This window comes from Echinops telfairi, unplaced genomic scaffold (genome assembly GCF_000313985.2).
Source record: "Echinops telfairi isolate 266 unplaced genomic scaffold, ASM31398v2 ScPeMD7_2291;HRSCAF=2852, whole genome shotgun sequence".
Taxonomy (NCBI): domain Eukaryota; kingdom Metazoa; phylum Chordata; class Mammalia; order Afrosoricida; family Tenrecidae; genus Echinops; species Echinops telfairi.
Genome location: NW_022106189.1, coordinates 30,617,085 through 30,644,652, shown reverse-complemented (window position 1 = coordinate 30,644,652; position 27,568 = coordinate 30,617,085). Strand labels below are relative to the sequence as shown.

The window sequence follows — 27,568 nt, the reverse complement described above, 5'->3', positions numbered from 1 at the left end:
CCGCGAAGGACCGCCTGGGAAGAAGGACTACGCCCCCCACAATGCACCGCGCCAGAAGAAGCTCACTTCCGGAGCGGGGGCGAGTTTATTCCGGCCCCTTTTTAGGGAATCATGACGGCCCCCGTAGAGCAGATTCTTGCCTTCACCCGGCTCGTACGCGGCGGACAAGAGAAGCGTATTCTGTTGGGATGCGGCTGCCTGGATTGCCCCTCACAAAGACCCAGAGCCCTGACTTGGGCGGGGTGGAGTGGGTGGGGCCTCCTCATCAATGCGCAAGCGCCTTAGTCGTCTGCCGTGGAAACTACAAGTCCCATGGTGCTTCGGACTGAGCTCGGCCTCGCGACCTGGAGCGCCGCCTAATGGAAAGATCCGGTTGCTGCCGACCAGGACGCCTGTTTTCCTGTTAGCCTGGGGCTGTCCCCTAATCCCGAGGCTGGGTTCTGGGCGTTCTAGTGGGCAAAACCCAGGCTTCCAAGTCTCTGAGAACCCTCCAGAGCCTTAGTATGCGTTGGGACTTTACCCACTAAGCCACTGCCTACATTGACAGACTTACTGACATAAACAAAGTCGCCAAACAGGTGCCAACTGTTGGCAGGGCACCATGCAAGGAGTTGGAGACCCTTTAAGGGGCCAGACTTATCAGGTCCTTCCATTCTGGTACCTGACTACCTATAGTGGTTGGGGGCTTACAGAGAATAGATGTGAATGCACCCGAATAATGTCTAGTCATGGTAATAAGCGCCCCAAATGAATGAGCAGAACACAAGAGAAGATGCAGATAGAGGCCAAATAAGTCTTGGGAGAAAACCAAAAGCAAACTGCCATGGAGTCAATGCTGACTCATAGCAACCCTGCAGTGGTTCTTAGCCTTCCTAATGCCTTGACCCTTTCATACAGTTCCTCATGTTGCGGTGACCGATCCCCCACCATAAAATTATTTTCGTTGTACCTTCATAACTGTCATTTTGCTACTGTTATGAATCGGGTCACCCATGTGAAAGGGTCGTACAACCCCCACAGGGGTGGAGACCCACAGGTTGAGAACTGCTGCCGTATAGGGGCAAGGTAGAACTGCCCCTATAAGTTTCCAAGAGTGTAACTGTTTTCAGCAGTAGAGAGTGGTTCTGAACTACTGACCTGGAGGTTCACAGCCACATGCATAACCACTATGCTGAAAGGGGTCCTGTCTTGAAAGAAAGGATAGCAAAAAGCTTAGGCAGACAAAAGATCATCCCTTTACAGCTCGGTGTTGTGAGTCTGAATCACTCAGTGGCAGTGAGTGTGGGGAGGCCCAGGAACCTGTTTGTGAAGTCAAAGGGTAGGGAAGCGCTCAGCTCTGCCCTGGAAGAAGACAGTCTGGGTAGTAGAAGAATGGAGATATGCCAAAATGGGCCGAATGAAAGGATTGGAGATTTTATGCCAGCGACCAGTAACCATTGAAGATACAGACTGGATTTGTATTGAAAGCAGACACCTACTCCCTCCCTGTACTTTTCTGAAGGGAAAATGTTTTAAAGAGCCCAAGAAGGAACAGATGTTGCCCTTTCTGTCATTTCTTCAACCTTTCTCCTAATTTGCCCTTCCCATTTTCTCTCCTGATAACTGGCCACAGTTATAAAAATGAAGCATAAACCTGCTCCAACTCATAGTGACCCTACAGGACAGAGAAGGCGTCCTAGGCTTTCCAAGGCCGTCATAAATCTTTACCGCAGCAGATCACTTTCTCTTGCTCCCATGAAGCCAACTACCTTGAGATTAGCAGCCCAATGCCCACAAAACCCACAGCGCCACCAGGGCCCCTTGTGAATTATTTTTTTTTCCCTTGTGAATTATTAAGAAGTGGATTTATACATTGTTTCTAATGATTTGATATATAGATTAAATAATGATGGCGACCTATGTACAAATATGTTCTATACAATCGATGTCTACATTGCTATGAGCTGTAAGAGCCCCCAATCAAATGATCTTTAAAAAAATAAATAATAGATTAGGTAGCAGAAAAGCTTGAAAAAACTAACACTTCAACTATTCTTTTCCTAAATTTGTTCTTTTTTTGTTACTTTTTTTTTAACCTTTCAACATTTTTAAAAATCATTTTATCACAATCCATACACACATCAATTGTGTAAAGCGCATTTGTACATTCATTGCCCTAAATTTGTTGTTCTTGACTCAAAAAGAGACCCATGCTTCAAATCTTTAAGAAAAAAAAATGAGACTGGGGGAAACGTTCTAGTCCCAGAATCCAAACACATCATTGCACTTCTATTTACAATGAGTGTGATTCTTGCTTTATTTGTAGGGATTCCATTGACCCTTAACAGCAGTGTCTCTTTCTGGTCTCCACAGTTGACGTATACATTCTGAACCCCTTTCTTAGGGTTTCGGGATGGTTTTCCCCGGGTTTTGCTTCTCAACACTGATAGAATCCATGCGGCAGAAGCACTTTTATATGTCCAGGTAACTTTCATGAGGGAAAAGGAACTTTTGAGTAATAGTACACTGTACCCCTGGAAAGCATGCAAGGCCGCCCGGGGTCGGCTGGAGAGTTCGAGACCGAAAATGGCTGCCCCTGGGGACCGCAGAAAAACCATGAAGAAAATAGCCGGGAAGGAGGAGCCGCAAATCAAATACAAAAGCACAGAAGCCAAAAAAATAAGCGCCTGCCTCTGTTTCTGCCCTTTATCCCTTCCTACCCACACTTGGTGGGCGTGGTTGAGGGTATCGGCCATTCTTAGGGCTGCGTTCAGGCGCATGCACGTATGACGTAGTGTTGCGCCGGTGGCTTTAGTCTGCGCATGCCCAGCTTTGGGTCTTTCCCATAGGTTTCTAAAGTGTGCCTGATTCCTTTCAACCCTCTTTTTCTGTGTGGCATGGCCAGCTAATTTTTGTTTGGCATAGTCATTCAGTGGAGACGACCCCCCCCTCTCCCCTAATCTTCCTACCTCTCAACTTCAAACCCAGAAATGCTTTCTCTGGTGTCTGTAGCCTACCGTGAATGAAACGCCTTTATTTTGCGTAAATTTTTATCCAAAGATATACAGCGAAATGCAAACCGTTTTATGGTTTAAACTTAAACATATATCCAGAAGAGCATACTGTCTGTTTGTTTACATTTTCATTGTCTTATAGCTACGGATATAGGTGGACTTCTAACTTTCTGAAAATTCACTTGGTGAGAGGCCAAATTGATATCCTTTCTTTTGCATAGCGCATTAAAGAATAAGCACAAATAAAACTCTTCCTTGCAGTAAATCAGATCATATTCTAGTTTACACTTCATCCTGCACTAAAAACCTATCTAAAAGACATTGCTTTCTCCCTACCCCCACCCTCTGTTTTGTCATTTCTGGCGAAAGGCCAAAATCTCCCAAATCTCTCGGCTTTTGATCTTGCCTCCCTTACAATGTGTTCTTCAAAGGACTGCCAAGGGATATCTGATTATGTCATAACCCTGTTTGAACCCTCCTGGACCTGCAAGACCCCACATAGTGTGGCTATTACCCATCTTTCCCATTCCTCCCTTACATCACCGCCGTGGGTTTTTTGTTTTTAAACAAGGAGCCAGTATAAAGTTTAATCTATCATGTGAGCACATAGAATAAAATTATGCCAAAGTTTTAAACGCACATCTCAAACTGTTGTGAAAAGCCAACATCTTCTCCACATTATCCTGTTCACAGCTTTACTAACAAATAAGTAAAAACTGCCTTTAGGTGGTTGACAGTGACCACAGAAATGTGCCTAAAAGTCCTCGCAAATTGAGGCAGAGAGCACACAGGCAAGAACGGAATGACAAGGATTGCTGGCATGCTTTTCCCTGGAAATCCTCTTACTTTGAGATGCAGTCATCTAACTTTCGTCTTTGCTTTATTTATTTTTAAATAAAAATAGGCACACTTCTGCCTCCAGTACCTGACCCTTGACACCTGATGTAGGAACAGATACCGGCAAAAGCCAAGCGCACCGGGAGACTCAGAACCCAAGTTCTAATTCAGTTGACACAAAAACTTAAGGTGAGGGGGGCTGTCCACTGGTGAAAAGTAGGAAAGCAGGGACTCCCACATTAACAGACTTTTTGAGAGGCTGACTTCATCTCCACACTTCACCCCAGTAGGGATCAGGTCTGCACAACATCACAAACAGCCCAGGCCTGCAGCCTGTGCTTTGCGACAGACCAAGTGATCTTTGCAAATGCCAATCTGAGCTGGTCCCAGAAAGATTCTTTTTCCTGGGCCACGTGACTGCCCTCATCTTGGAACAAGGAGCTGGGAATGAAAAGCATTCTATTAATAACCCAAGCCCACTGCCAGCAAGTCGTTTCTGACTCACAGTGATCCGATCTAAGGTTTCCAAGACAGTGGACAGCCTCATCTTTGTCCCGCGAAGCCGCTAGTGATGTGGCCTAAGCCAAACCCACATTGCTACCCAGCCTCTGTGCATATTAGGGTGCTAACTGCACGGCCAGCAGTTTGAAAATCATCAGCCATTGGGACCCACCAGCTGCTCCGCGGGAGATGAGGCCGTCTGCGCCCTACAGGGTCGCTATGAGTCAGAATCGACTCCATGGCAGTGAGTTATTGGTTGATTGATTGCCTGGCCTACTGTGTCAGACCGAGTTAAGCTATTAATCCAGTGAATCATTAGGAAAACACCAGTTGTCCCAAGGTGGACTGACTCATCGCAATTCCGTGTGCGTTAGAGTATTGAGTATCTTCCCCATTTTACAAGTGAGGAAATCAAGGATCCAACGGCTTGCATTTGCCCGGAATCACACCCAGATTTTATGTTCGCCATAAAATTCGCAGCCCGCGGCCGACTCCAGTGGCCGAACCACAACTCCCGTGGGGCTGTGCGGCAGCATCGCGAGAGTTGGCTTAAACGCGGCGGGCGGGAACGCAAGGATGCGGGCAGCTCGGAAGTAGGAGGCCGGGGCGAGTGGAGATCGGCGGCGGACCACAGGCCGGCTGGGACGATGGCTGGGAGCTTTAGCCCAGACGGCGACCCTACGACGCGCACGCTGCTGCGGGGCGTGTTGGACTCAGCGGACCCGCGCACCCCGCGGCGGCCCCGGAGCCCCGGGCCTGGGTACGCGAGGCCGCTGGGTGGGGCCTAGGTGGGAATCCTGCTGGGAAAGAGAAACTGATCCTCGGAGAGGGGCGGGACCCAGGGCTCTGCCACCCACCAAAAAAGGATTTCCTCTACCTGGGGGCAACTAGGGATAGACGCTCAGAATTTGCCCCTCTATCATGTTCTTAGCCCCCTTCGCCCAGTCAGCCCCAGGGTGTGTCTGGGTATCTACCCCGGGCTTGTGGCCCTACTGTCTCCAGGGTTCAACCTGGGCCGCAGTCATCCTTCGCCAGGGAGCCGCTAACCCGGTCTGGCTAGGTAGGCGAGCTCTGAGCTTATTACCCAGGGTGTGGACCTGGCCCAGGCCACCTCGGGTCAGTTCTGGTTCTTGACGGGCAACGGATTGAGTTGGAGCGACCGGGGCTGTGGAGGTGGTAGTCAGACCCCGAAAGGACTGAAAGATACTTGAATACCCTTCTTGCAATGTGGAACTCCCTTCTGTGGGAGTCTGTCAGCCCCTTTCTACATTAATTAAATCCTTGGCTTCCCATTCCCTTCTCCCCACCCCCTTCACCCACACCTCTACTGACACAGGGGCTTTGAAGGGGAGAGGGGGGGTGATTTCCTGGAGCCCAGGACGGGGGCGGCGGGGAGGGAGAATCTGTTGGGTAAGCGTTGGCATGTTACCCACAAGGCTGTGACTCGACCTCACTGGTTTGGGTTTTTAGTTTGGCCCTGAGAGACGAGCCCGAGTGAGCAGCTAATGCTGACTACACACCAAGAGGTTGACTTGTGAAGGATCTTGGCAGCCCTTGCCAGGAGCCAGGCCTGTCAGCGGCAGCTGGCTTGGGTTTGGGCCCTGAAGGTAAAGGGCTTCAGGCCAAGACACCTGATGAAGGCTTGTCTCCTCATCTTCTAGCCCCCCCTCCCCACACAGTTCTCAGGGCTCCCGGACCCTGCGCTCCCAGACCCTTCGCAGTGCCCAGAGAGCCCGGCTTGAAACACTTCCCTCCAGGGGTCTCGGCAGCCACACCAAGGCATCTGCCCGACCGCAGGGGCATTCTCATGGAGCCAAGGTAAGCACCCCTGCTCACTGACCGCTATGTGGGCCTGCTGCCTTCAGAGCTCTGGCTGTGCCCTGGGGCCCACCAGGTTGCTTGGCGTCTTCATCAATAGGCTGTTGGCAGATGGCCCCACGTTCCAGCCAGTGGGCACTTGGAGGAGCAGACCCCCCGCACCCTGTTGAAGAACATCCTGCTGACCGGTGAGTGTGTGCTGGCCTGCTGGTGGCACACCAGACCTCCCTCCCTCAAGGTGGCCTGCCCTGCCAACGCCACCCTCTTCCCGCTTTGTCTGCAGCCCCGGAATCTTCCATTGTGAGACCCAGATCAGCTGCAGGGACACCAGTGCTGGCACCACCAGTGGTCCAGCCCTCCAGACGGGAAAGCAGTCGGGGCAGGTGTGCAGTGAATTCCCTGCTGGGCTGCTCTGATCTTGGGGTCTCTCTGAGGGGGTGGGAGGACCCCGGGTGGGAGGGTCCCCAAAGTCAGAGATTAGCTTCCTGGCCTGAGACCAGCCCCATCCTTGTAGCTTGGACCTGCAGCTCCCTGAGCTAGAGCCCCCCACCCCCCTGGCTGTAGGCGTGCTGGCCCCCGGCAGGAGGAAGCAGCGGCTGAGACTGTCGGTGTTTCAGCAGGAAGTGGACCAGGGACTGCCCCTCTCCCAAGGTGAGGCCCTGACCAACCCATTGCTCACTCCTGCCCACCCCATGGGGGGGGGCTGAGGGGTGCCCTCCCAGGCTTGGGGGCCTTACCACAGTTTCTTTTTCCTCCTCTTGCCCCGAACTGCACTGACAGAGCCTCCCAGGAATTCGGATCCCCCGTCCCTCACCAGGTGCTGTAGCCCCGTTCTGGAGGGAGGGGGGCAGAGGGTTTGTGCAAAGACTTGGGGAGAGACAGACGGATTGACTGGTGAATCTGGCCTTCCGCAGGTTTGGCCTCTTGCAAGGTGTCTGGTCCCAGAGTTGTGAGCCCCGGGGCAGGTGGGAAAACCGGGCCTAGTCAGGCACCTGACTCTGCGTTTCCATCAGTTCCCTCAGCCTCACGCCGCTTCGGTCACAGTCTGTGAAGAGGCCAGGTCTGGCCCGCCGACCTCCCGCCCGCCGAGCTGTAGATGTGGCAGCCTTCTTAAGGGATCTGCAAGATAGCTCCACCACCTCTGGGGCCTTGGCTTCGGCAGGTGAGCCTGAGCTCTTCCCTCAGACAGCTGCAGGGAGCAGGGTCTGTGTGGCCAAGTTCCCACCTGCTTTCTGCCTGTGGACCCAGGCAGAGTCAGTCAGGGAGGGGTTGTTTGTCTCCCACAGTAGGCGTGTGCCTTACTGCTCTGGGCTGAGGGCAGGAAGGTGGGTGGCATCAAGGCTGGAGCTGGAGTTTTTGAAGGGGCTGGGCTTCCAGCATCAGCTGGCCAGTGAGCTGACCTGGGAGGCAGATGGCAGGAGGTTAAGTCCTGTTCACCAGGCTGCGAGGAAGGTTCTGGGCAGAGGGAGCAGCGTGCCGACGGAGGACCCCTGGGTGAGCCATTTGTGTGGGGCAGAGACTGCCTTTGAGAAGCCGATGAGACTTGGGGTAGGCCTGGCCTCTGCCAAGGTCAGCTTTGTCTCTGTGGGCTACTTGGGACGGGCTCATGGAGCCCTGGCGACTGTGGGTAGTGTTGTCGGTACGCCTGAGTCCCAGCTGGTCCTTGATCCACAGGTGACAGCCACAGAACCCCTGCTGCCACCCTGCTAAAGGAAACTGTGCTGGAGGACACCCAGCCCTTCTCCCCACCCTTGGTTGGCGGCTCCTTCAAGGTGCGCCTCTCCCTGCCTGCTGCTGCTCCCGCTCCCACCACTTCCCCTGGGGCTGCAGGAGCCCAGAGGCTGCGAGGCCGCAGGACCTGGAGCGGACGGTCGCTGCGTAACAGCCGTGAGTATGCAGGTCAGGCAACCCGGAAGCAAGCTCAGGATGGACAAGAGTTGTCAGGAGTGCTTCTTCCTCCTCTGGCCCCTGTGTGCTTAGAGCCTCCAGCCTGTGGGTCCCTCTCCCATCCAAGTACAGGGTCAGGGTGGGGTCGGGAGACTGCCCACTGTGTTTAGGGTATGCCTCCTCAGGCCTGTTCTCCCCTGGGGTGGACGGGGCCCGGCCTTTAGTTCTGTTGCGCTTGTTGTGAACTGGGAAAAGGTGGCGCACTGGCTTGAGCCTTCACTGAGCTCCCGCCTGTGCCCTCCTTGCCCCTTCATGCAGGTTCCCCGAAGCCCTCCCAACATCCGACAGGCCGGCTGGAGGCGGCCAGCCCCCTGGCCGTGGGTTTCCCGAGCCTCCACAGTGGTCTCTCTGGAGAAGACGATGGAGCGGAGCCCTCTGGAGACGGGGCTGACAAGCACGCCGAGGAAGGGACAGGAGAAGACGTGAGCATGAGGGCCACCAGGGAGGTGGCGGCAGGCGCACAGGGGATTGCTGGGGCTGAGGCATCTGAGCAGATGGAAGCCTCCGGAACCCCTGAGGCTGTGGAGCCTGAAGGATCTTCCTGGCGTGCGGATTCTTCTGTCAGGGCAGGTGTGGACGGGGCAGGGAGTGGTGGGGGCGCCAGCCTGGGCGGAAGGGCACTGGTGGGTTGGTATTAGCGGGCAGAGGTGACTCGGGGTGGCTGGCTGGGGCTGGCTGAGCCCTTTGAGGAACATGACAAGGAGGCAGAGGCTATGCAGCGCCAGGTGAAGTTAGGGCGGAGCCCCTGTGACCTTGGCTTTCTCTGCAGGAAGTCCCCAGTTGGCCCCCAGGGCCCCCGAGTCTCTCCAGGCCAGGCAACTTCATAGCGGTATTGAGCCAGCCCCGCCAGCCAAGTAAGATCCAGCCCTGTGCTCTAGGGAGGGTGGGAGGGCAGGCACAGAGACTAGCCTTGGGCAGTCTGGTCGGTCCCACGGGCCCATCCCCTTCCCCATAGAGATGAAGGGCATTGGCCATCGTGGCTCCTGCCTGCAGGGACGTGGAGGTGCTGGGGAGGGCTGCCTGGGAGAGTCAGCACAAGCGGCCCCTTGGAGACCCGGAGGTCCAGGGCCCCAGCAAGTACGTGTCTGTGTGAGAAGGCTGGGTTGGGACGTCAGGTCCAGGGGTCTCCACCATCCTCAGCCAGGGGGTGAGTCCCCTTTGGGTATGGCTTTAGGCCCTCCCAGGAGCCCACAGCCCCTAAAGGCAGCAGCCAGAGTGCCTTGTCCTTAGACAGGGGTCTCTTTGGGCAACAGTGGAACCACTTCTGACCACTCTGGCCTGGCCCCAGGCTTCCCCCCAGGCCTCGAGCTGCTGGCCCCAGGCCCCGTCCAGATCCCTACAAGGCTGGGCTGAGCCACTATGGGAAACTCTTCAGCTTCTTGGCTAAGATGCCCTTGGAGAAGGCGGCTCTTGAGATGGTGGAGAAGTGGTGAGTCCTTGACCCCGAGGGCAGGGAGAGCCCTCCAAGAATGCCCAACAGCCCACACACCCTGCTTGCCCCCACCTTCTTGGCAGCCTGGACAAGTACTTCCGGCATCTCTACAATGACCTAGAGGTCTTTGCTGCTCACGCAGGACGCAAGACCGTGCAACTGGAAGACCTGGAGCTGCTGATGAGACGGTGAGCCAATTGGTTGGCAGGACTGGCCCCTTCTTCTGTGCCCGGGGCTGGTGCTGACCCTCTGCCCCTCCTGTTGGCTGCAGGCAGGGCCTGGTCACCGAGCAGGTCTCACTGCACGTGCTGGTGGAGCGCTACCTGCCCCTGGAGTACCGGCAGCTGCTCATCCCCTGTGCATCCAGCGGCAACGCCGTGTTCCCCACCCAGTAGGAACCAGGCCTCCCTGCTGCCCTGCGTCTGCAGCCACTCCAGGTCCCCTTCTTTCTCCCACCCCCTCCTCAATAAAAGCTCACAAACAGACTGCCGTGTTTGGGTGCTCGTCCCTCCCTGGGTGCCCGTGCCCCCTTGCCGCTCCCCAGCCCAGTCAGGAGGCTGGCTGATTCAAACCAACATTGTAATATGGGGAGTCGGGGTCTGAGGGCCCTAGATGGCAGGCTCTGGCTCCGTGCGTGGCCCCGCCCGCCGGATGTCAGACACCCAAAGCCGGCTCATCACTGTCTCCAGCTGCGTCTTCAGGCCCTGCTCGTTCTCGTTGTCGCCCTCCATGGGCAGTTCTGTCACGGGGACCTGGAAGGCCTGGCTGACGTAGGTGCTCAGGGTCTGCGCGTCCAGACTGGGGTCGATCGTCCCCAGTGCCTCCCGGAGTCTGCCTGGGGTGACCTCCAGGCTGTGCCGGGAAGAGAGGCAGGCCTTGACTCCTCTGTACCAGCTGCTGGGCTCAACTCAGGGGCGTTTGAGCTGTCAGCCTGCAAGGTAGCCTGAGGCTCCCCAGGCACACTCACATTTCAGGACCCAGCTCCTGCTTCAGCTCCTGCAAGTAGGTCTCCTTCTCATCCACATACTGCTCCCACACCTTCTGGACAAAGGGCTCGCTCTGGCCCTCTTCATCCTACTGGGGGCCAGGGCCAGGGTGAGGGCTTGCTGGCCAAGCACCAGCCAGGGCTCAGGGTGGGGCTCTGCAAGGTCCAACCCCTCCCCACCCACCTCCTTAAACAGGGCCTGGTATTTGAACAGGTCGGCGTTGCTGCAGTTGGGGTTCCAGCCCCCAGCCTCCATCAGCTCCTGGATCTGCTCTTCCTTCTTGAGGGGGAAGGTGCTCCGCAGGATGGAGCTGTGAAGACGCGGGAGACCCACGGCCCACCTGAGGCGGAGGCCCGCCTCCCCAGCCCTGCCACGGTCAGCCCAGCCAGGGCTCTAAGCGGCAAAGGCTGAGGCTGGTGGCCTTTCCGGCCTGCCAGGTTCCCCGCATACCCCTGAGCCTGGGCAGAGGTGTGGCAGTGGCCTGGCCTCACCTGAAATTTTCCATGGACAGGAGTCCCTCGTTCTGGCTGTCGGCACTTGCCATCTCCCTCTGCAGCTGGGCTATGGTCTCCTTCTGGTAGATGTACACACTCTCCTTCATCTAGGGGAGGGGAGGGGCTTTGCTAGCTTGATGCTGCCTGCAGGGGTGGGTACCGGGTGGGTGATGGATGCCGAGGACAAAGGCCCCTCCTGCTCCCTGGTTGGGAGGGGTAGGGGGGCTGGCCAGGCCCAAGCTCACCTTTCCCATCAAAACTGCATAAAACTGACTCATGACCTCGTTGGAGCGGAAGAGCTTGATGTTTTCAAAAATGGTGTAGGCCCAGGCCATGGCTTCACTAGGCCCGAAGCGGCGCTCCAGGAAGTTGAAGAAGAAATCAGCAAACTTCTCTTTCTGAACAGCGAGGGGCGGTGAGGAGCCGTTGCCCAGGCAGCCCTTCCCGGGGGTCACTGGCCCTCCACCCTAGCCCCTCAAGGGGACTGCGCGGGGCCAGAGGGCCTGCTGAGGCCTGACCTGCTCCTCAGCAAGGCGTTCTTTCCAGACGTCTTGGAGAAGGTTTACCACCTCCATCTTGGTCGGCTTCTTGTTCTCCACGATGCCATCAAACCGGAGGAAAGCGGGGATGGCTTCCCCGTAGCCCTGGACGAGAGAGGGCCAGCTCGTCTGTGGCCCCACCTCTCAGCAGCCAGGGCCCCCGCCTGGTTCCTCCCTGACTCGGCTTCTCCATCTGGGGACTCCGCTACCAGGCCAGGGAAGTAGGCTTTCTCCCGCAGTAGCCCTTCGCCAATCTCTTCCAGCAGCACGTCCACCAGCTGGTCACTGTTCTTGCCTGCGGCCAGCATCTTCCAGCGATCTGTGCCCCCAGCCACCACGCCTGCCGGCAGGGAGAGAAAGCTACAATAGGAGAGGGCACTGAGGCTGGCCCTGGCCCCACCCCACCGGCCCTGCAGCCAGCCACGTGTACCTTCGCACTTGGTCCAGTCGGGCCTTGGCGTGGAGGTCTGCTGGATGTCCTGCAGCTCAGCGTGGAACTGGTCCCGCTCCTTCAGCGTGCTCATGTGCAGCTGCAGCAGGATCTCGTGTTCCTTGCAGACCTCATCGTAGTCCGCCTGCAGGCTCTCCAGCTGTGGGCGAGCTGATTGGGCCTACTGCCCCCACCCCACCCCAGCCTGGCCCTTCCAGTCACCCCCCAGCCTTAACCCCACCCCCGCCCTCCCGCACTTGCTCCTGCAGATCCTTGTTGGTCTTCTCCTGCATTTCAAAGTCCCTTCTGGGCACCACGTCGCCGAAGTTGGCCTTCATGGTGTTGAGCTCCATCTGTGTGCGCGTGAGGTCTTGCCGGGTCATCTTCAGGGCCAGCGTCAACTTCACGGGGTCCTCCCCCCAGATCCCTGCCAAGGGTACATCTGCCTGTGTCGGCTGAGCCCCAGAGCCCATGAACCGGGCTGGAACTAGGGTGCTCCCCAGAATGGGCCCAGGTCCTCCCGCTCTCCCTGCTGGGGGTCCCTGGGGTCTCGTCTGCAGCTCAAGTGGAGAAGGTTGGGATATGGAGAACTGTGACCCGCCCCCACCCTCGTCCCAGAAGTCCAGGCCCATGCAGCCTCCAGCACAGGGGGCCCCACAGCCCTAGGTGGAAGTCGGGCATCTCCCATCGCGCATGGGCCTGGGGCGGGCAGAGCTGAGTGGGCCGGGGTGAGTGGTGCCAGCTGAACTCCTCTCTCCAGGGCCATCTCAGGAGAGACGTCCACCTGGGGCTGACCTGGGGACTGGGCTAGTGACATGTCCTCCCTCTGATAGCGGAGCTCGTTCAGGTCCGCGAGGAGGATCTTGCGGGCATCTCGCTCAGTGAGGTAATGCAGGTATTCCTCAGCCAAGTTCTTCCTCAGCTTGGCCACCTGTGGAGAAGGTGGCTGTGTGGTTTGGGGCTGCCTTTGGACCCCTGCTCCCAGCAGCTAGTGACTACAGGGGATGGGTGGATGGGTGCTAGGGGGTCCCCCTCAGGTCGTGGGGACAGTAAAGATGTGGGAACCAGTTGGCCATCCCCCAGAATCCAGCGAGTCCTCCAGAAAGTCTGGCAGCCAAGGAGAGCTGGCTCCCAGCCCCACAGGAGGGCGGAGCGGTGGAAGCAGGAACTGGGGAGAAGCTGTGGCTTAGTATGGGGTTAAGGGGCCCCCCCAGTGTCTGAGACATCACGGGGTTGCCCCTGGGGAGGTGAGCAGGGCAGGCAGTCGTCACTGACCACTGCTCCCCACTCACCTCACTCTGCAGCGAGACCTTCTCCTCATTCTTCTTGTCGATCAGCTTGAGCAAGTGCATCTTCTCATTCTTGAGCACGGAGACTTCGTGCCTCTCCACGGCCCGCATGGCCAGCAGCTTCTCGTTGCAGTCCTCCTTCACGGTGACCAGCCTGGCCCTCAGGGGCTCCAGGGCCCGAATGGTCTCCCGCTGGTAGGCTGCTCGGGGGGTTGGGGTGGGGCAGGAGGCGGCTCCACGTGGGCCAGGGAGCACCAGCCACTGGGAGATGCAGACCCTGCAGCTGTGCCAACCATCTGCCCTTGTTTTAAGTCCAAGGCAGAGGCCAGGTGAGCCCCCACCCCACCCCTGCAGCCTTTAATCCTGTAGCCCTATCATGCGCTGCATCTGAGCCTGACGGGGGTGGGGTGGGGGGTGGGGGGCTCCTCACTTCCCAGAGGGTCTTGCTCTACACAGGAAGGATCTCGTTCCTATAGATCCTTCCCACGGTGCTTCCCAAGGAGCTCACTCGGTGCCTGGTGCCCAGGGCAGGTGGGCAGGGGGAGGGGGCTCTCAGAACAGTGTGACCGAGGGTGGAGCAGGCTTGGGGTCCTGGAGGCCTTTGGAGCAGCTACCCCAGCCCAGAGTTGGGTCCTCTCTGTCCCCTGCCGGCTGGAAGTCGCTGACTGCGGAGTGGGGAGTCGGGGCCCGCAGCAGGCCCCGTGTCTTACCCAGGGTCACCTCATATGCGTTCTTGATGGAGGACAGCAGCGGCTTGTACGTTTTGAAGTCCTCTATGAAGAACTCAAAGATCTCTCGGTAAGGCTGGCAAGGGAAGCGGACTTGTCACCTTCTGACCTGAGTGGGGGGCCTGGGTCTGTCCGTGGAGGCTGTGGTAGCTCCATAATTTGTTGTCAATTTGAGATTATTAAGAATGAAGGGGTGGAGTTTAGCCTATCAGGTCTCAGCTCGATGACCTTATGTGGAGGTGCGAAGGAGATAAATAGCTTGCTGGAGGCAGGACACAGACTCACTCCCTGGGAGATGCTCCTGTTGACAAGCTACATGGAGCTACACTGAAGGAGCCAGAGCCCTGGAGCTGAAGAAGCCACGTGGAGACCCATGCCAACACTCAGATGCTCCCACCGCCACTGGATCCACAAGACTTTCTACCCACTGGCCTGTGATCGTCCTGCATTCAGCGTCATTGCATACGTTGCGTGAGTCTGAAGAGGAATTTGTACACTGGTATCGGATTTTGGGGCTAATATCAGGACTTGAATTAGACTGGGATGTTTTCTTAATATATAATTTCTCTTGTATATAAAGCTCTTTCTTATGCACATGCGTGTCCATGAATTTGTTTCTCTAGTCTACTGGGACTAACAGTGGCTTAAAAGCATTCAGTCCGAGCGACCAGGGCCCTGCCCTGGGGTTCTATGAGGGTCTAGTGGAGCAGCTCTGCCCTCTGCTGGCTCCTCGGGCAGCTGCTCTGGGACGAATCCCATCTCTGGAGCTGTATGCTCTCTCCAAGCTTCCTTTCTGCTTGCCCCATGCTCAATCTGCGTTCCAAAAATGCTTCCCGTCAGAGCCGGGGCTTTTCTGTCTACCCTGGGATCTAGATCTTTCTCTGTCATTGATGTGCATGGGCTGCCTTTGCGAGTTTGGGCTGTCCTGAGGTGGACACTCTATGGCAGCAGTTTTCAACCTGTGGGTTGCGACCCCTTTGGGGGTCAAGTGACCCTTTCACAGGGGTCGCCTAAGACCATCGAAAAATACATGAATTTCCGATGGTCTTAGGAACCGAGACACTGCACCTCTATCCATCTCCAGGTGGGTCTGCCCACATGCAGATATGCCCACCTACGAGTACCCGGCGTGAAGACTGCTACCCATGCTGCACCATGCTTCAAGACAACATTTTATTGATTTGTAATTAGAAATAACAATGTCACAAAATATAATTACATATTGTTTTTGTGATGAATCACGATGCTTTAATTATGTTCAATTTGTAACAATGAAAATACATCCTGCGTAGCAGTTATGTACATGACGCTTCATAACAGTAGCAAATTTAAAGTTATGAAGTAGCAACAGAAATGTTAAGGTTGGGGGGTCAACACCACATGAGGAACTGTGAGAGAGTCGTGGCATGAGGAAGATTGAGAACTGCTGCTCTGTGGACACTGCATACTGGCCCCGCCCAAATGTCAGCTTTCCGGTTACCTGGGGGGAAGGCCTGGAGGGCCTGGAGTCAGTGAGTCAGTGTCTGGGCCCCCCTGACCCTGGTGGGGGAGGCGGGAGCCCTGGGAGAGTTTGTGCTCCAAAGACCTGCTTCTCTCACCAGGAAGGCGACCCCCAAAAGGGTTGGGTGAGGATGGTGTCCCGAGGCCTCTGTCTAGTGCTCCCGCCCTCTGTGGCTCTGACCTGCAGCCTCAGCTCCTGAGTGGAGTCCGAGCACAGGTCCAGCAGGAGGAGCTCCTTACGCAGGTGGTTTTCCAGCTGCTCCAGGTACCTTGGCTTGGTCATGTTCAAGGGCTCTTCCTTCTGGGCACTGCAGGGCGTGTGCTGTGCTGAGGTGAGGCGAGCACCCCGCAGGGCCCTGGCGCCCCTGCCCTGTCTCCAGGCAGATGCCCCACTCACCGGGGGCCTGCCCTTGCCTTACCTCGCTAGCTTCTGGTAGTCCACTGAACAGGGCTTTCGGTTTGGCAAAATGGTCCGGCCGTAGATGTGCATGGGCCATGGGGACAGGTGGCTGCCTATGGAGAACTGAGGCTGCGGAGAGGCACACGGGTGGGATCATCCTGGCAACATTGCCCTCCAGATGGTTGTCCCCCCCCCCCTCCCCTACTCCCAGGATGTTTGGCGCCATCTCTTTAATTTGGTTCATCGTTCAGGCTGCTTTGTGTGTTGAAATCATTCCATATCCAGGTCCTAGGAGCCCTGCAGGCTCAGGGTGACAGGTTCGGGCCCCTCCTGGTGTGGGAGCCAGCCTCACTGGGCTCTCTTTTGACATGGTCCTCTCTCTTTGGTGTTCTGTATACTTTATCTCGACCTCAGGACCGACCGCTCATTCTTTCCCTACATATTGATGAGAGGCACATACCAAGCCTTGTGCCGGCTCCTGGGGGGCCACGCCAGCCTTCTGAAGGGACTCCGGACTAACCGGTCTCTGTCGGCCCAGATCGACGGCACTCTCCTTCACACTCTTGGCAGCACCAGCAAAGGCAGGGGGATCAACATGCGAGGATGCACAACAGTTGAGCATCAAAACCAAACTCACTGCCATCCACTCCGTGCTGACTCTCTGCGACCCTGGCAGGGCAGGGTAGAACAGCCCCGGTGGGTTTCTGAGGCTGTTAACTCTTTGCCGGAGTAGAGAGCTTGGTCTCTCCTCCGTGGAGCGGCTGGTGGGTTCAAACGGCCGATCTTAAGGCTAGCAGACCAACGGGTAACGACTGCACTATACACTCCCAGGACTCCTTTAATTTAGTTAGCATCAAAAAAGTATCCTGAACACCCAAGTGGTACTCAGGGAGCCTAGATGTCTGCGTGTGCCTTTCCCACTGTCCTAACTGCTGGTTACTCTATGTCTGTCCGGGGAGGGCTGCACTACCATAGAGCTTGCCACAGCTGACATGTGGAAGCAGATTGCCAGGCGTGTCTGCCGAGGCACCTTGCATGGACGCAAACCTCCACACGGTCAGTAAGCAGCGGACTGTGGTAACTGTACCACCCTGGGGGCAACCCCCAGATTAACCTGTGTTGGAGTCAAGAGCCTAAAGCCCACCTATCAGACAAAGCTACACAGGGCTTTGTGAAAAAGCATGAAGGTGCTGGCCTCAGGAGCCACACACAGGCCCACCTCAGACGGTTGTGCTACACAGAGAGGGGCATTTCTGGCAAACTGGCTCTGTGGCCACCCTTGCTTTGAGCAAGTCTGGGGCCACTGTGGGTCCACCAGCATGCGCTCATTTTGTGTCTGGGTCCTACTTTGGCCGGTCTCACAGATTGCCGACATTTTCATCCCGCAGTTGTGCGCTTAAAGTTGATCCCAGTCGAGTGTGGACATCACGGACAGATGCATTGGGAAAGAGACCGCAACACTGTGTGACTCGCTTTCCTACGGTGGCCTGGGCTCGAACTCCCCATCTCCCGAGGGCTGCCTGTGAGCGGTCATGACAGGTGAACATATGTATACAATGCTAGAAGAACAGGTGTTTTCTGGAATTCGTTTTATTTCTGTTGTGGAGCACATACACAGTGGAACCTGTACCAGTTCACCAGCTTCTGTCTGGGGCATTCCGTGAGCTGTGCCACCGTCCTTGCCCCTCCCCTTCGGAGATGTTCCTCCCTCATCAAGACAGACTTGATCCCTCGGGCTCCTCTGGGACCTTGGATCCCATACAGATAGAGCTTGGAAGAGAAATGCCCAAAGCAGACATTCTCTCAGGCAAACCTGCTGTTTGGTTTGAAGAGGACTTCCAGGGATATGTTCGGTTCAAGGATTAGCCTCCGTGTGTCCTGAAAAGTCTGGATTCCCTGAGAATTTGAAATTCTGTTTTGTAGCCCCCCACCACCCCGACCCTGCTTTTGATACTCATAGTGGTCCTGATGGGCGGGGTCGAACTGGCCCTGTGGGCTGAGGCTGCAACTCGTCACTGGAATGGAAGGCCTCCTCTTCCTCCACTGGAGCCGCCCGATGTGTAGCCAGCCCGGCAGCAGGCCTCCTCTGATTTAGCATCAAAGGCATAATAAGCACCACAGTGGTGTTATTCAAGGAGTCTAGAATACGGTGACCAGATTTAACATTGGTAAAGTGGTAAAGATTTTAACATTGGTAAAGTGGGGCACCATTGATAAAACTCATATCTTGGCTAAACAGCCACATGGCAGCTGAAAACCATATACCCTAGCTTGTTGTGGATTCTTTCCAAAAATCGGGACTTTTTAAAAACACCGCGGGACGTGGGAAAAATTGTTAAAAATCGGGACTGTCCCGCCAAAAGCGGGACGTCTGGTCACCTTAGTCTAGAACAATCTTTTAACACATGTCCCCAAACAATTCTATCTCACGTAGAAGGTCTTAACATCTTTGCAAACCAGAAACCACCTCGAGGTTACTGGCACATGGGATGACCAGAGGAGCTGATGGTAAATTCATAGTCTCCTGGTATGCTGTTTATGAAAAATGCAACGTATGTAGAAATCGTGGTAAAGCGGTATGTCCATATTGATTGGAACGCGGCCTGAGCAGTGCTGGTAAGACCTTTATTTATCTCGCTTAAACTACTTTCCTATTGTGGAAAAGGACGACCACGCTGCAGGAGAGCAGGAAAACAATGAACCAGAAATCAGAGCAGCAGTGGAGGCATTGGGAACATGGAAGAGATCAAAGTGTTAGAACTAAAACTAGAAACAGCTCTTGGAAAGACTAGTAAAATGGAAACTCCATCCACAGAGGAGTCAGATCAAACCTCTGGCAGACTCCCTGTAGCCACAGGCAGGGGACTCAGGAGAAGATAATTGCAAACTTGATTAGGGAGGATCAAACATGGTATGATGTGACCTCTCAGCTGACCTTCCTCTTGACCCAACCTGAATTGGTTCTAGGCTCAAGTATTTCTTGCATGTTCCACGACAGGAATTTCTTCTCTGGCTTTTAAGATTGATGGTGGTCTTTACTTTTTAACTCTTTAATCTTTATATTATTATTATTATTTTCTTCCTGTTTTATTGTTTCTGTGGGTCCCCCAAGTTAGTGAAGCACAGGAGTGGAAGCATGGAGACAATAACTGGCCTGATGGTTTGTTGGGGATGTGGAGGTGGGGTGGGAAGTGGGAAGTGTGAGGGGACTGGGGGAGCAAACAATGAATGTGGGAGGGAACCAAAAACGGACTGTGATATTCTATACAACTCATTTAAAAGCAATTTAACCAAGAAGTATGTGATATGTGAATACTATATCAAGAGCACTACTTAAGAAAAAGGAACCAGACTTGACCATGGGTGAAGGAGAAAGAGTTGTTGCTTAGGCAGCATTGAGTTCATGCTAACGGTGGTGGAACAATTAGGAAAAGGATATCAATAATGGTTGTACAACACGAAGAGTATAGTCAATGGCACGGAATTACACAAGTAGAAGTTGTGGAATTGGAGAATGCTTTGTTGTGCATATTTTTGCCAAAATTAGGAGAAAAAGAATTACATGAATTGCGATGAATCCAAGGAAGAAAAAAAAGTTCTAGAATTGAATATGGTGACAATTGTACAACTCTTCTTGATACGATTGAATTGTTGTATCGTATGGCATGTGGATGAAGTGCTAATAAAACTGTTAAAAAACGGGGGTAAGAAAAGAAAGACTATTAAAATGGGTGTGATTTTTATCAGAGTAACCATGGCAGAGGCCTGGGAAAATTGCCAGAGAAGCGTCTAACCCTGAAAGAAAGGCCAATCCTGGCGTTCCGTGAGCCATTTTTGCCCACAGTTGACAGGGTCACCCGACTCTGACGCGCAGGCCAGTGGTTCACAGCGCTGGTCGGCCTGGTCACGAAGGCCTGCTCTCTGCTGCCGCCCACAGGTGGAAATGGGAAGGGCAGCCCTAGGGGCTCCAGGGCAGTGAGGCCAACAGAGGACAGAGCAGGTGAGGCCAGGCCACAGCTTCCCCCAGTATTCATTCCCACGTGCGGCAGGTGGGGGTTGGGGGTGGGGTGTCACACCAAGTCAGGGGATATTTGCAAAGAGTCCACGTTGTCTCTTTCCCTCCTGGAGTAGGGATTCCCTACATTGAGAATCCCCAGCCTTGTAAAATATGTACGCCAAATCCGCCAAAGAGTGGGGGGACACACACACCACTACCACCAGCACCGGCAGCCCCACACAGCTGGAGTTAGACATTTGCTCACGTGTGTGTTTTCATCTGTGAGCTTCAGCAAATGGCTGTTCATTGATTCAATCATAAGAATTGCCAAAAGGCGAGCCGGTGTTCAATACAACTGTGTTCTTTTCTACATAAAAATGCTCACGGCCAGGAGAGGAGGGGCCTGGGGAGGCGTGTCAACCTCCAGCCCCCAGCCCACACTGAGACGGGGAAACACCCCACTACAAGCTCCCAGCTTTCGCCAGCTGCTCGCCCTAATATTCCATCAGGCACAGGGGCCACAGTGGAGCAAAGCAGGGTCTCAGCCCGGGAAGTCCTCAGTGTGAATAGCTGAGCACCCAGAACCGTGCCTGGCATCCTGTGCAATGCTGAGCTGCAGGGGAAAGCTACCTGCGGGCAGGGACCCCAGTCTCTTTCTCCTGGGGAGGCCAGTAAACACACACGCATGCACACACACGGGTGCTGAGCGTGGTGGGCTTGGCCTCTGACTGGGGCCAGGCAGCGCTGGTGAGTATGTTTCAGGGGAGTGGTGCTTTGGGGGAAGTAGACAGGGTCCTGGTGCTGACGTGTGAGGTGTTGGTAGCACGCCACCACTTACCAGTGTCTTCCGTTTCTGAGAAAGCTTACATTTCAGGATGCTCTTGGCTTCTTGGGTAAATGAGCCGTTTTGGTCCATCTCAGAAGGCGTCCGCTGTGGCTGTGCTCTGAACAGAGGAGAGGGAGGCTGTGGTGGGTGACAGCTAGGAGTGGGAAGAGCCCCTGGAACCCCTCACATTCCCGAGAGATACTGGCTCTGGGCCTAAACCACTTTCCTACCTTCTTGGAAGCCTCCTCCTCCTCAGCAGAATCGCACCAACTCCTACAGTAACGGCACCTTCCCTCCCACAAGCCCAGCGAACCCTGCAGGCCTGCTCTTCTCTTCAGGCGGCAATGATGGTTTCCTGGACACGAGTTGGCCACACTCTTGGGGAATCCGTGTCTGTTTCAGAGCCCTCCAAGACCCATAAGTCCCTCACAGCCATCCTGTGGGTTTCTGAGATTGTAACTCTGCTTCTTTTCTTTTATTATAAATAAATCATTTGGGTGGGGGGGCTCTTACAGCTTTTACAACAATCCATACATCAATTGTATCCAACACATTTGTACATACATTGCCTTCATTATTTTCAAAATATTTTTTTTCTGTTTGAGCCCTTGCTATCAGCTCCTCTTTTTTTCCTGGACTTCCCCCACCCTCCCACCCTCATGGACCTCTGATAAATTATAAAGTATTATTTTCATAAGAGACTGTAACTCTTTACAGGAGTAGAAAGCTCTCATCTTTCCCTCGAGGAGCGGGAGGTGGTTTTGAACTGCTGACCTTGATGTTAGCAACTCAATGTGTGACCACTGTGCCATCAAGGCTCCTCGCAGTCACAAATGTGTGTCCTAAATCACTCACATTCTTCCTCAACCTGCTGCCTGGTCCTGGTAGGCTTGTCAGACGGCTGGATAAAGTCATCCAATTGGCTTTGAAGGCCCTGTGCCTTGATAGGCTTTCTCACTGGAAGCAGCAGACCTTGAAGAACAAGACTTGGGAGAGCTCAGGGGTTTTGCAGGGGGCAAAGAAGGGGACACATTATCCATTCCACATGTGCTGACTGCTTATTACGGGCAGCTTCCGTTTCTCATGTCCTGCCCAAGAAGGTGGGGACATTTGAGATCTTGAAGCTCAGGCCCTGAACTTTCCAGCCCTTCTCTGAAGTCCCCAAGCTAGCAAGGGTAGTTGGTCAGCATTTCTGTTCTAAGCCATATTCTCTGTGGTCCATGGAGCTTACTGTCTATTTTGATGTCCAAGTATTTGGCCACTAACTTCCAAGGTCAGCAATTCAAACCCACCATGGGTTTGGGATGAAGATAAGACCTAGAGTCTTAGAAACCCCAGAGGGCAGTTCTATCCTGTCCTACAGGTTTGCTAAGAGTTGGAGTCAACTTGAAGGCAGCGGGTTGGCTTGTTGGTAGAGGCTGTACCTCTGAGTGTGGCAGGTACTCCGAGTGGCCGTGGAGGCACCTGGGCTTGCTAAGGCGCAGCTATCACTTGATGTGGATCTTTCAGTAAGCCAAGAAGCAGTTTATTCTTGTAACCAAGAGTTGAGCTCCTGGCGTCTGACAGGGCAAGGAACCCCAGTAGCAGGGTGGGTGACGAGTTGGGCACCGAAACTCCAAGTTAGTAGTTTGAAACCACCAGCTGCTCTGAGGGAGAACGATGGCGCTTTTGACCTCTGTACAGAGTTACCATGGTGGAAACCCTCAGGGCAGTCCCACTCTGTCCTGTAGAGTTGCAATGAGTAAGGAGGGGCTCGATGGCAGTGAGAGGTTCACCCCCGAGCGACACTACTCCTCTCTCCCAGCTTCTGCTCATTTGTAAAAATGGTGATATTGTTACCACCTGGGGTCCTCGTGAAGAGCCTTGGTAGCATACTGGTTATATGTTGGGCTGGTAACTGCAAGGTCAGCAGTTCAAAGCCACCAGCTGCTCTGTGGGAGAAAGTGGGGACTTTCTGCTTCCATCCAGAGTTACAGGCTTGGAAACACAGAGGGCTAGTTTCACCCTGTCCCATAGGGTCCCTATGAGTCAGAGTGGACTGGACAGTAGCAATGAGTTTGGTTAGACTTGGTAGGGTCCTTGTGAAGAGCCTTGTAGGTGTAGCAGGTTAGGTATGCACTGAGCTGTGAACCGTAAGATCAGCGGTTGAATCCAGCTAGGCAGAGATGAGCTTCCATAAGCACTTAGGGAAACTCTCAGAGGCAGCTTTATTCTGCACCATAGGGTCCACCGTACGGAGGAGTTGACTCAATGGCAGTCACAGTTGTGGAAGGGACTACAGGGCCATAGTCCGGTAAGCATTGGACTGCTAACCATAGATGGACTGGTAACCAGAAGGTGGAAGGTTCAAACCTGTTCCAAGGGAGAAAGATGAGGCTATCCTGCTCCTGTAAGAATTTACAGGCTTAGAAAGTCTGGGGCCCTACAGGCTAGAAGTGACAGGCAGTCAGGTGGGGAGGTTGTGTAAGGAGCCCTGGAGTTGTTGGAGGGTGAGCGCTGGGCTGCTCAAGGTAAGGTCAGCGGCTCTGGGGGAGAAAGACGAGGCTGCCTGCTCCCATCAAGATTTATAGCATCAGAAGCCCTGCATTGGGTCCCTATGAGTCAGAGTGAAATTGATGGCAGTGGGCTTGGGTTTAGGGGTGTTGTGCGGCCTAAAAGTGGTATCTAAAGCCCTGAAACCCACTGTCATTGGGTGGAAGGGCTCCTTTCTGGGGTTTCCAAGACTGTCAATCTGTCTGAGTAGACATCCTCATCTTTCTTTCCAGGAGTGGTGGGTTTGACCCAGCCCTGTGCTTAGCCCAGGAGAGCTCCTTTATAAAACCCCAACCGCATACACATGAAAATACTTAATACAAGGCTGGGTCTTCCAACTAGTGATCAACTGTCCCTGATTTTTGCTAGCACATAACGTCCTCCTGGGGCCAAGTCAGCCCGGATTTTAGCTGTTTCTGGCCGGCTGCGCAGGTGGCGCTGGAGCCCCAGGCCACTGGACCAGCAGGAGGTGCAAGCTTCAGGCCCAGACGCCACCTCCCCGTTCCGAGGGAGTCATGCTCTCTCTGGGGGTCTCGGCCTGGCAGGCGCCTACCTCGATAGGGGCGAGTAGCTCGAACACCACGGCTTCGGGTAAGCCATTGCCCTCGGGCCGTCTGGCAGCCAGCAACCGCGGCCTGAGAAACTGCAGTAGTGTACAGCCTGTCGTCATGGCGACCGGACCGCAGCGGCCCAGCTGGAAGGGCGGAGTCAGGCATGCGCGCGCCAGGTCCTCAAGCCCGGCGCCTGCGGGCTGGGAAGAAAGCCAAGTAGCAAAGGTGCACTCGGGCCCTCAAAGTTAATCACTGCAGCGTGTCCGACCCCAGCTACTAGAACTGAGCCAGGGGGCAGGCCAGGGTGGTGGTGGCTGGGGTCCGCAATAGTCCCGAGGGAGGGAGGGATAAGGGAGCGCTTGGAGCCACTTGGCTGGTGGGAATTGTAGTTTTCAGCGCCCGAAGACTGGGTTGAACGGGCTTACGGCCGAGCAGATCTGGACTACATCTCCCGAAGTTCCAGAGCAGCCCAACTTGGGCCGTCCGTCGCGAGCTCTGCATTGTGGGATATGAAGTCCGAAGATGTGGCAAGGCGTGCCCCCGTCCAGAGAGAGATGCCAGACCCAGACTCGGTTTCCCTGCGGTCCACGCCGGCTCGCTGGCTATTGGCTGAGCGGGGCGGATCTGGTCCCGCTTCTCCCCGCCTCCCAGTGACACAATAGCAGCTCCCTCCAAGATGGCGGCGGCGACGGTGGACCCGGGAGCTGGGAGCCCGCAGGCTGGAGCTTCCTCCGGCGGGGGCGCCGGGGGCGGGCTGCCATCCCCGGGGGAGCAGGAGCTGAGCCGGCGCCTGCAGCGCCTCTACCCCGCGGTCAACCAGCACGAGACGCCGCTGCCGCGCTCCTGGAGCCCCAAGGACAAGTACAACTACATCGGCCTCTCGCAGGGCAACCTCCGCGTCCACTACAAAGGTATCGGACCGTGCCGGCCGCGGCGGGGGGAGAGGCTGGAGCGCTTGCGGGGCGGCTGTGTTGTCCAGCCTCCGTTCCTTCTCGTTCCGTCCTCGGCCTCAGTGCTCCCGGTTGGGCCTTAGCTACTGGGTGTCCAGGGTGGTCGGCTGACCAGGCCGAGGCTTGACCGGCCGCTCTGCCCTGCGGGGAGAAACCTGAGGTCCAGTGACCTGCAGCAGGTGTCCAAACCCGTGCACAGCTGGACCTTCCTCTGGAGGGCTGCCCAGCTTGACCTGGGCTGCCTCCAACTCCAGCGGGGTCTTTGCCCACTTGTTAGTTTCAGGAGTGTCTGAAGGAAAGGGTGGGGCAATCCCATCCCCACCTTGAGCCCCAGACCCAGGCCGCTTGCTCTCTAGCCAGGCATCCCCCACCGGACCTGCGATTGTGCACTTGCCTTTAAGTGAGGGGCTCCCTCACTTCGTGCGGGTGACCTGGTCGGTCGCCTTCCCACTGGCCTCCTCGGTAGGCTCCCTGGATTCCGGGGAGGCTGCCAGCGGCGTGGGGAATCGCTCACGCGCACCCACCAGCGTGTGCCCTCATTTTTGTCGGGGAGACAGTGTCTCAGGCAGAGCTGCTGTTCTCCGGAGGAGGTGAGGCGAAGGTGGGAGGCTTACATGGCTGTTCTGCTATTACCTAATATCCCTTGAACCACCCCAAAGGATTCCTCTGGCCACGCAGGAGCAGGCCTGGGAGCTCTGCTGGAGTTGCCAGGGGGCAGGGGCACAGGGGGCGTCCATGTGCATTTCCTTCTGCTCCCATGTCTTCCTTGCTCCCTCCTCTTAGGTCACGGTAAAACTCACAAAGACGCGGCCTCAGTGCGCGCCACCCATCCCATCCCTGCCTCCTGTGGCATCTATTACTTCGAGGTGAAGATTGTCAGCAAAGGAAGAGACGGGTAAGCCTCCGGTTGCCGTCTTTTTTTTTACCCCCCAGCCTTTGCCCTGTGGCCAGAGTCACAACCCTGGTGGTTACTGGGAGCTGGGGAGCTACTGTGGGGTGGTGACCAGTCGTGTCCTCTGGGTCTGGGCTGCCACGGGGTGGGGGTGAGGGGGGTGGCATGGGGGAGTGCCTCTGATGGTCAGTCGGTGGGTTGGGGCTGGAGAGGGGACTTCTGTTAAGTGGGGGTGTAATGAGATACCGCCCAGGTCAGGGAGACAGGTAAGGAGAGTTGACATTAACAATTCAGAGACCAGAATGGGGTTTCCCCCGGCTCGAGGATGGTGTCTGTGACTTCCCTCCTTTCAAGTCCTTGCTCAGTTCACGGCTCTTTTTTTTTTTTTTTACGGTGTTTAGTCACGTGGCAGCCCCACCAGACTTCAAAGAGAGAGTAGAGTCCTTGACGTGTTCATCACGGTGGCCGCCCCTGGCCTGTCATTTCAGGGTAAACAACACGCACATGGTCAGAGTCAGGTGACCTTGCTGCTCATAAACTTGTTTTTCAGTCCAGGGCCATGAGCACCAGTTGGGCCAGCTAGAGGAAGGGCCTCATTAAAGGCAGCCTCAGGGACACACCCTCTTTTTGGGTGACCTAAACAGACACAGAGGAGCCCTGGTGACACCCTGCTTAAGCACTTACCTGTGTACCCGGTGGTTGGCAGTTTGAACCTCCCCATCATAGCAGGAGAGAAAGCCGAGGCATTTCGCTCCCCCCTTGCAGTGCTTCAAGGACCGGTTCTCCTCTGCCTTGGGGGTCAGCATTGACCAAGCAGCTATGAGTTTGGAAACCAAATGCATGGCCACGGAGTCAATGCCGACTCATAGCAAGCCGGTAAGACTGGCTGGAACTGCCTCTGCCAGTTTCTGAGACTAACTCGATGGGAATGGACAGCCTCGTCTTTCTCCAAGGAGTGGCTGCTCATTTTGAACTGCTGGCCTTGTGGATCATAGCCCAACGTGTAACCACTAGACCACCAGGGCTCCTGGGTTCCAAAACAGACGCAGGCAATCGGGGAGACTTCCTACTTTTCTTCTTCATTCCACCCCCCCTTCTCCCTGTGAAGTGTTGGAATGCCAGGGCTACAAGGGCCCCACAAGGTTTTCCCAGGCGCCTAGTGACCTTCATGCCAACCCCGAGTGTGTGCGCTCCAGGGCTTGGAGCCCTTCCTCTCGCCCAGGGACAGCCCCCCTCGTGGTGCATGCACAGGGCCCAGCTGCAAGCTTTGCTGGGGGCAGGGCTGCCAGAGGCTGAGCTAGCCTGCTTCCCCCAGTGACATCATCATCCCCTGCCTGGGGAGGGCCGTGTGGCTTTGGGGTGGCCTGGGGCTTCCATCTCCTTGTTGGCGTGGTGGGGAGCTCGGCCGACATCTAAGCTGCCTCTTCACTCCAGCCTTCTCCCATTCTGGAAGTGTGATAGCGGGAAGCCGTTGCCATCGTTTCTCTCTTACCTGCATCTAGTCCATTTTCACAGGTGGTTAGGTGCTGCCCGTTCAGTCTTGACCCCTAGGGGTCTCCTGTGACGGAGCAGAACCACCCTGTGGGGTCTTCTGGACCGTCCTCTTGGCGGGAACAGATCACCAGCTCTTCCTCTGGCAGAGCTGCTCGGTGGATTTGAACCCCCAGCCTTTCGGTTAGCAGCTTCACCGTGCGCACTCAACCGCTGGGCCCCCAGATAGATAGGAAATGCACGTTACTGACGACCTTCGAAAATCCCACCACCTAATAAACACCCACATTGGTTCAATGTCCCCAAACAGTACTAGGGAGAGTCATCTCTGGAAACCCCACCCCCCACTGGTACCTTGTAGGTTGGTGTTAGTGTTGGGTATGGACAGAGACCCCGGAAGGCATGACTGAACTTTGTGTGTGTGGGGGGGGCGGG

The 27,568-nt window shown here is 55.5% G+C and overlaps 3 protein-coding genes across 6 annotated transcripts in view; 2 read left to right on the top strand and 1 right to left on the bottom strand.

The window, feature by feature from the left end:
- Nucleotides 1–4,978: 4,978 nt before the first annotated feature.
- On the top strand, nt 4,979–10,013 carry CENPT (centromere protein T). Its single transcript, XM_045293812.1, has 13 exons — nt 4,979–5,091; nt 5,993–6,149; nt 6,250–6,337; nt 6,433–6,532; nt 6,664–6,800; nt 6,930–6,966; nt 7,163–7,311; nt 7,824–8,048; nt 8,355–8,666; nt 8,866–8,950; nt 9,385–9,525; nt 9,612–9,716; nt 9,800–10,013. Exons 1-13 carry the CDS (start codon nt 4,979–4,981, stop codon nt 9,921–9,923), a joined length of 1,773 nt encoding a protein of 590 aa, XP_045149747.1. The 3' UTR covers nt 9,924–10,013.
- A 109-nt stretch (nt 10,014–10,122) lies between these two features.
- TSNAXIP1 (translin associated factor X interacting protein 1) lies at nt 10,123–23,894 on the bottom strand. Of its 3 annotated transcripts, XM_045293721.1 has the most exons (16): nt 23,803–23,894; nt 20,730–20,835; nt 15,914–16,023; nt 15,676–15,802; nt 13,977–14,070; nt 13,270–13,466; nt 12,773–12,908; nt 12,235–12,404; nt 11,978–12,137; nt 11,757–11,887; nt 11,527–11,652; nt 11,254–11,406; nt 11,006–11,115; nt 10,698–10,824; nt 10,496–10,602; nt 10,123–10,380 (listed from the first exon to the last, which is right to left on the bottom strand). In XM_045293721.1, exons 1-16 carry the CDS (start codon nt 23,847–23,849, stop codon nt 10,137–10,139), a joined length of 2,145 nt encoding a protein of 714 aa, XP_045149656.1. In that variant the 5' UTR covers nt 23,850–23,894; the 3' UTR covers nt 10,123–10,136. The 3 variants fall into 3 exon arrangements, with proteins under 3 accessions (XP_045149656.1, XP_045149657.1, XP_045149658.1); XM_045293723.1 differs by lacking the exon at nt 10,123–10,380 and having other exon boundaries at nt 10,521–10,605; XM_045293722.1 differs by lacking the exons at nt 15,676–15,802; nt 15,914–16,023.
- Nucleotides 23,895–24,461: 567 nt separating this feature from the next.
- Nucleotides 24,462–27,568, top strand: part of RANBP10 (RAN binding protein 10) — a 51,507-nt gene continuing 48,400 nt past the window's right edge. Inside the window, exons 1-2 of one of the 2 annotated variants that reach the window (XM_004704603.3) lie at nt 24,462–24,711; nt 25,534–25,645. In XM_004704603.3, the coding sequence (XP_004704660.1) occupies nt 24,477–24,711; nt 25,534–25,645 (347 nt within the window). In that variant the 5' untranslated portion in view covers nt 24,462–24,476. The remainder of the gene's footprint in view (nt 24,712–25,533; nt 25,646–27,568) is intronic. The other variant, XM_045293935.1, reaches the window with a different exon arrangement.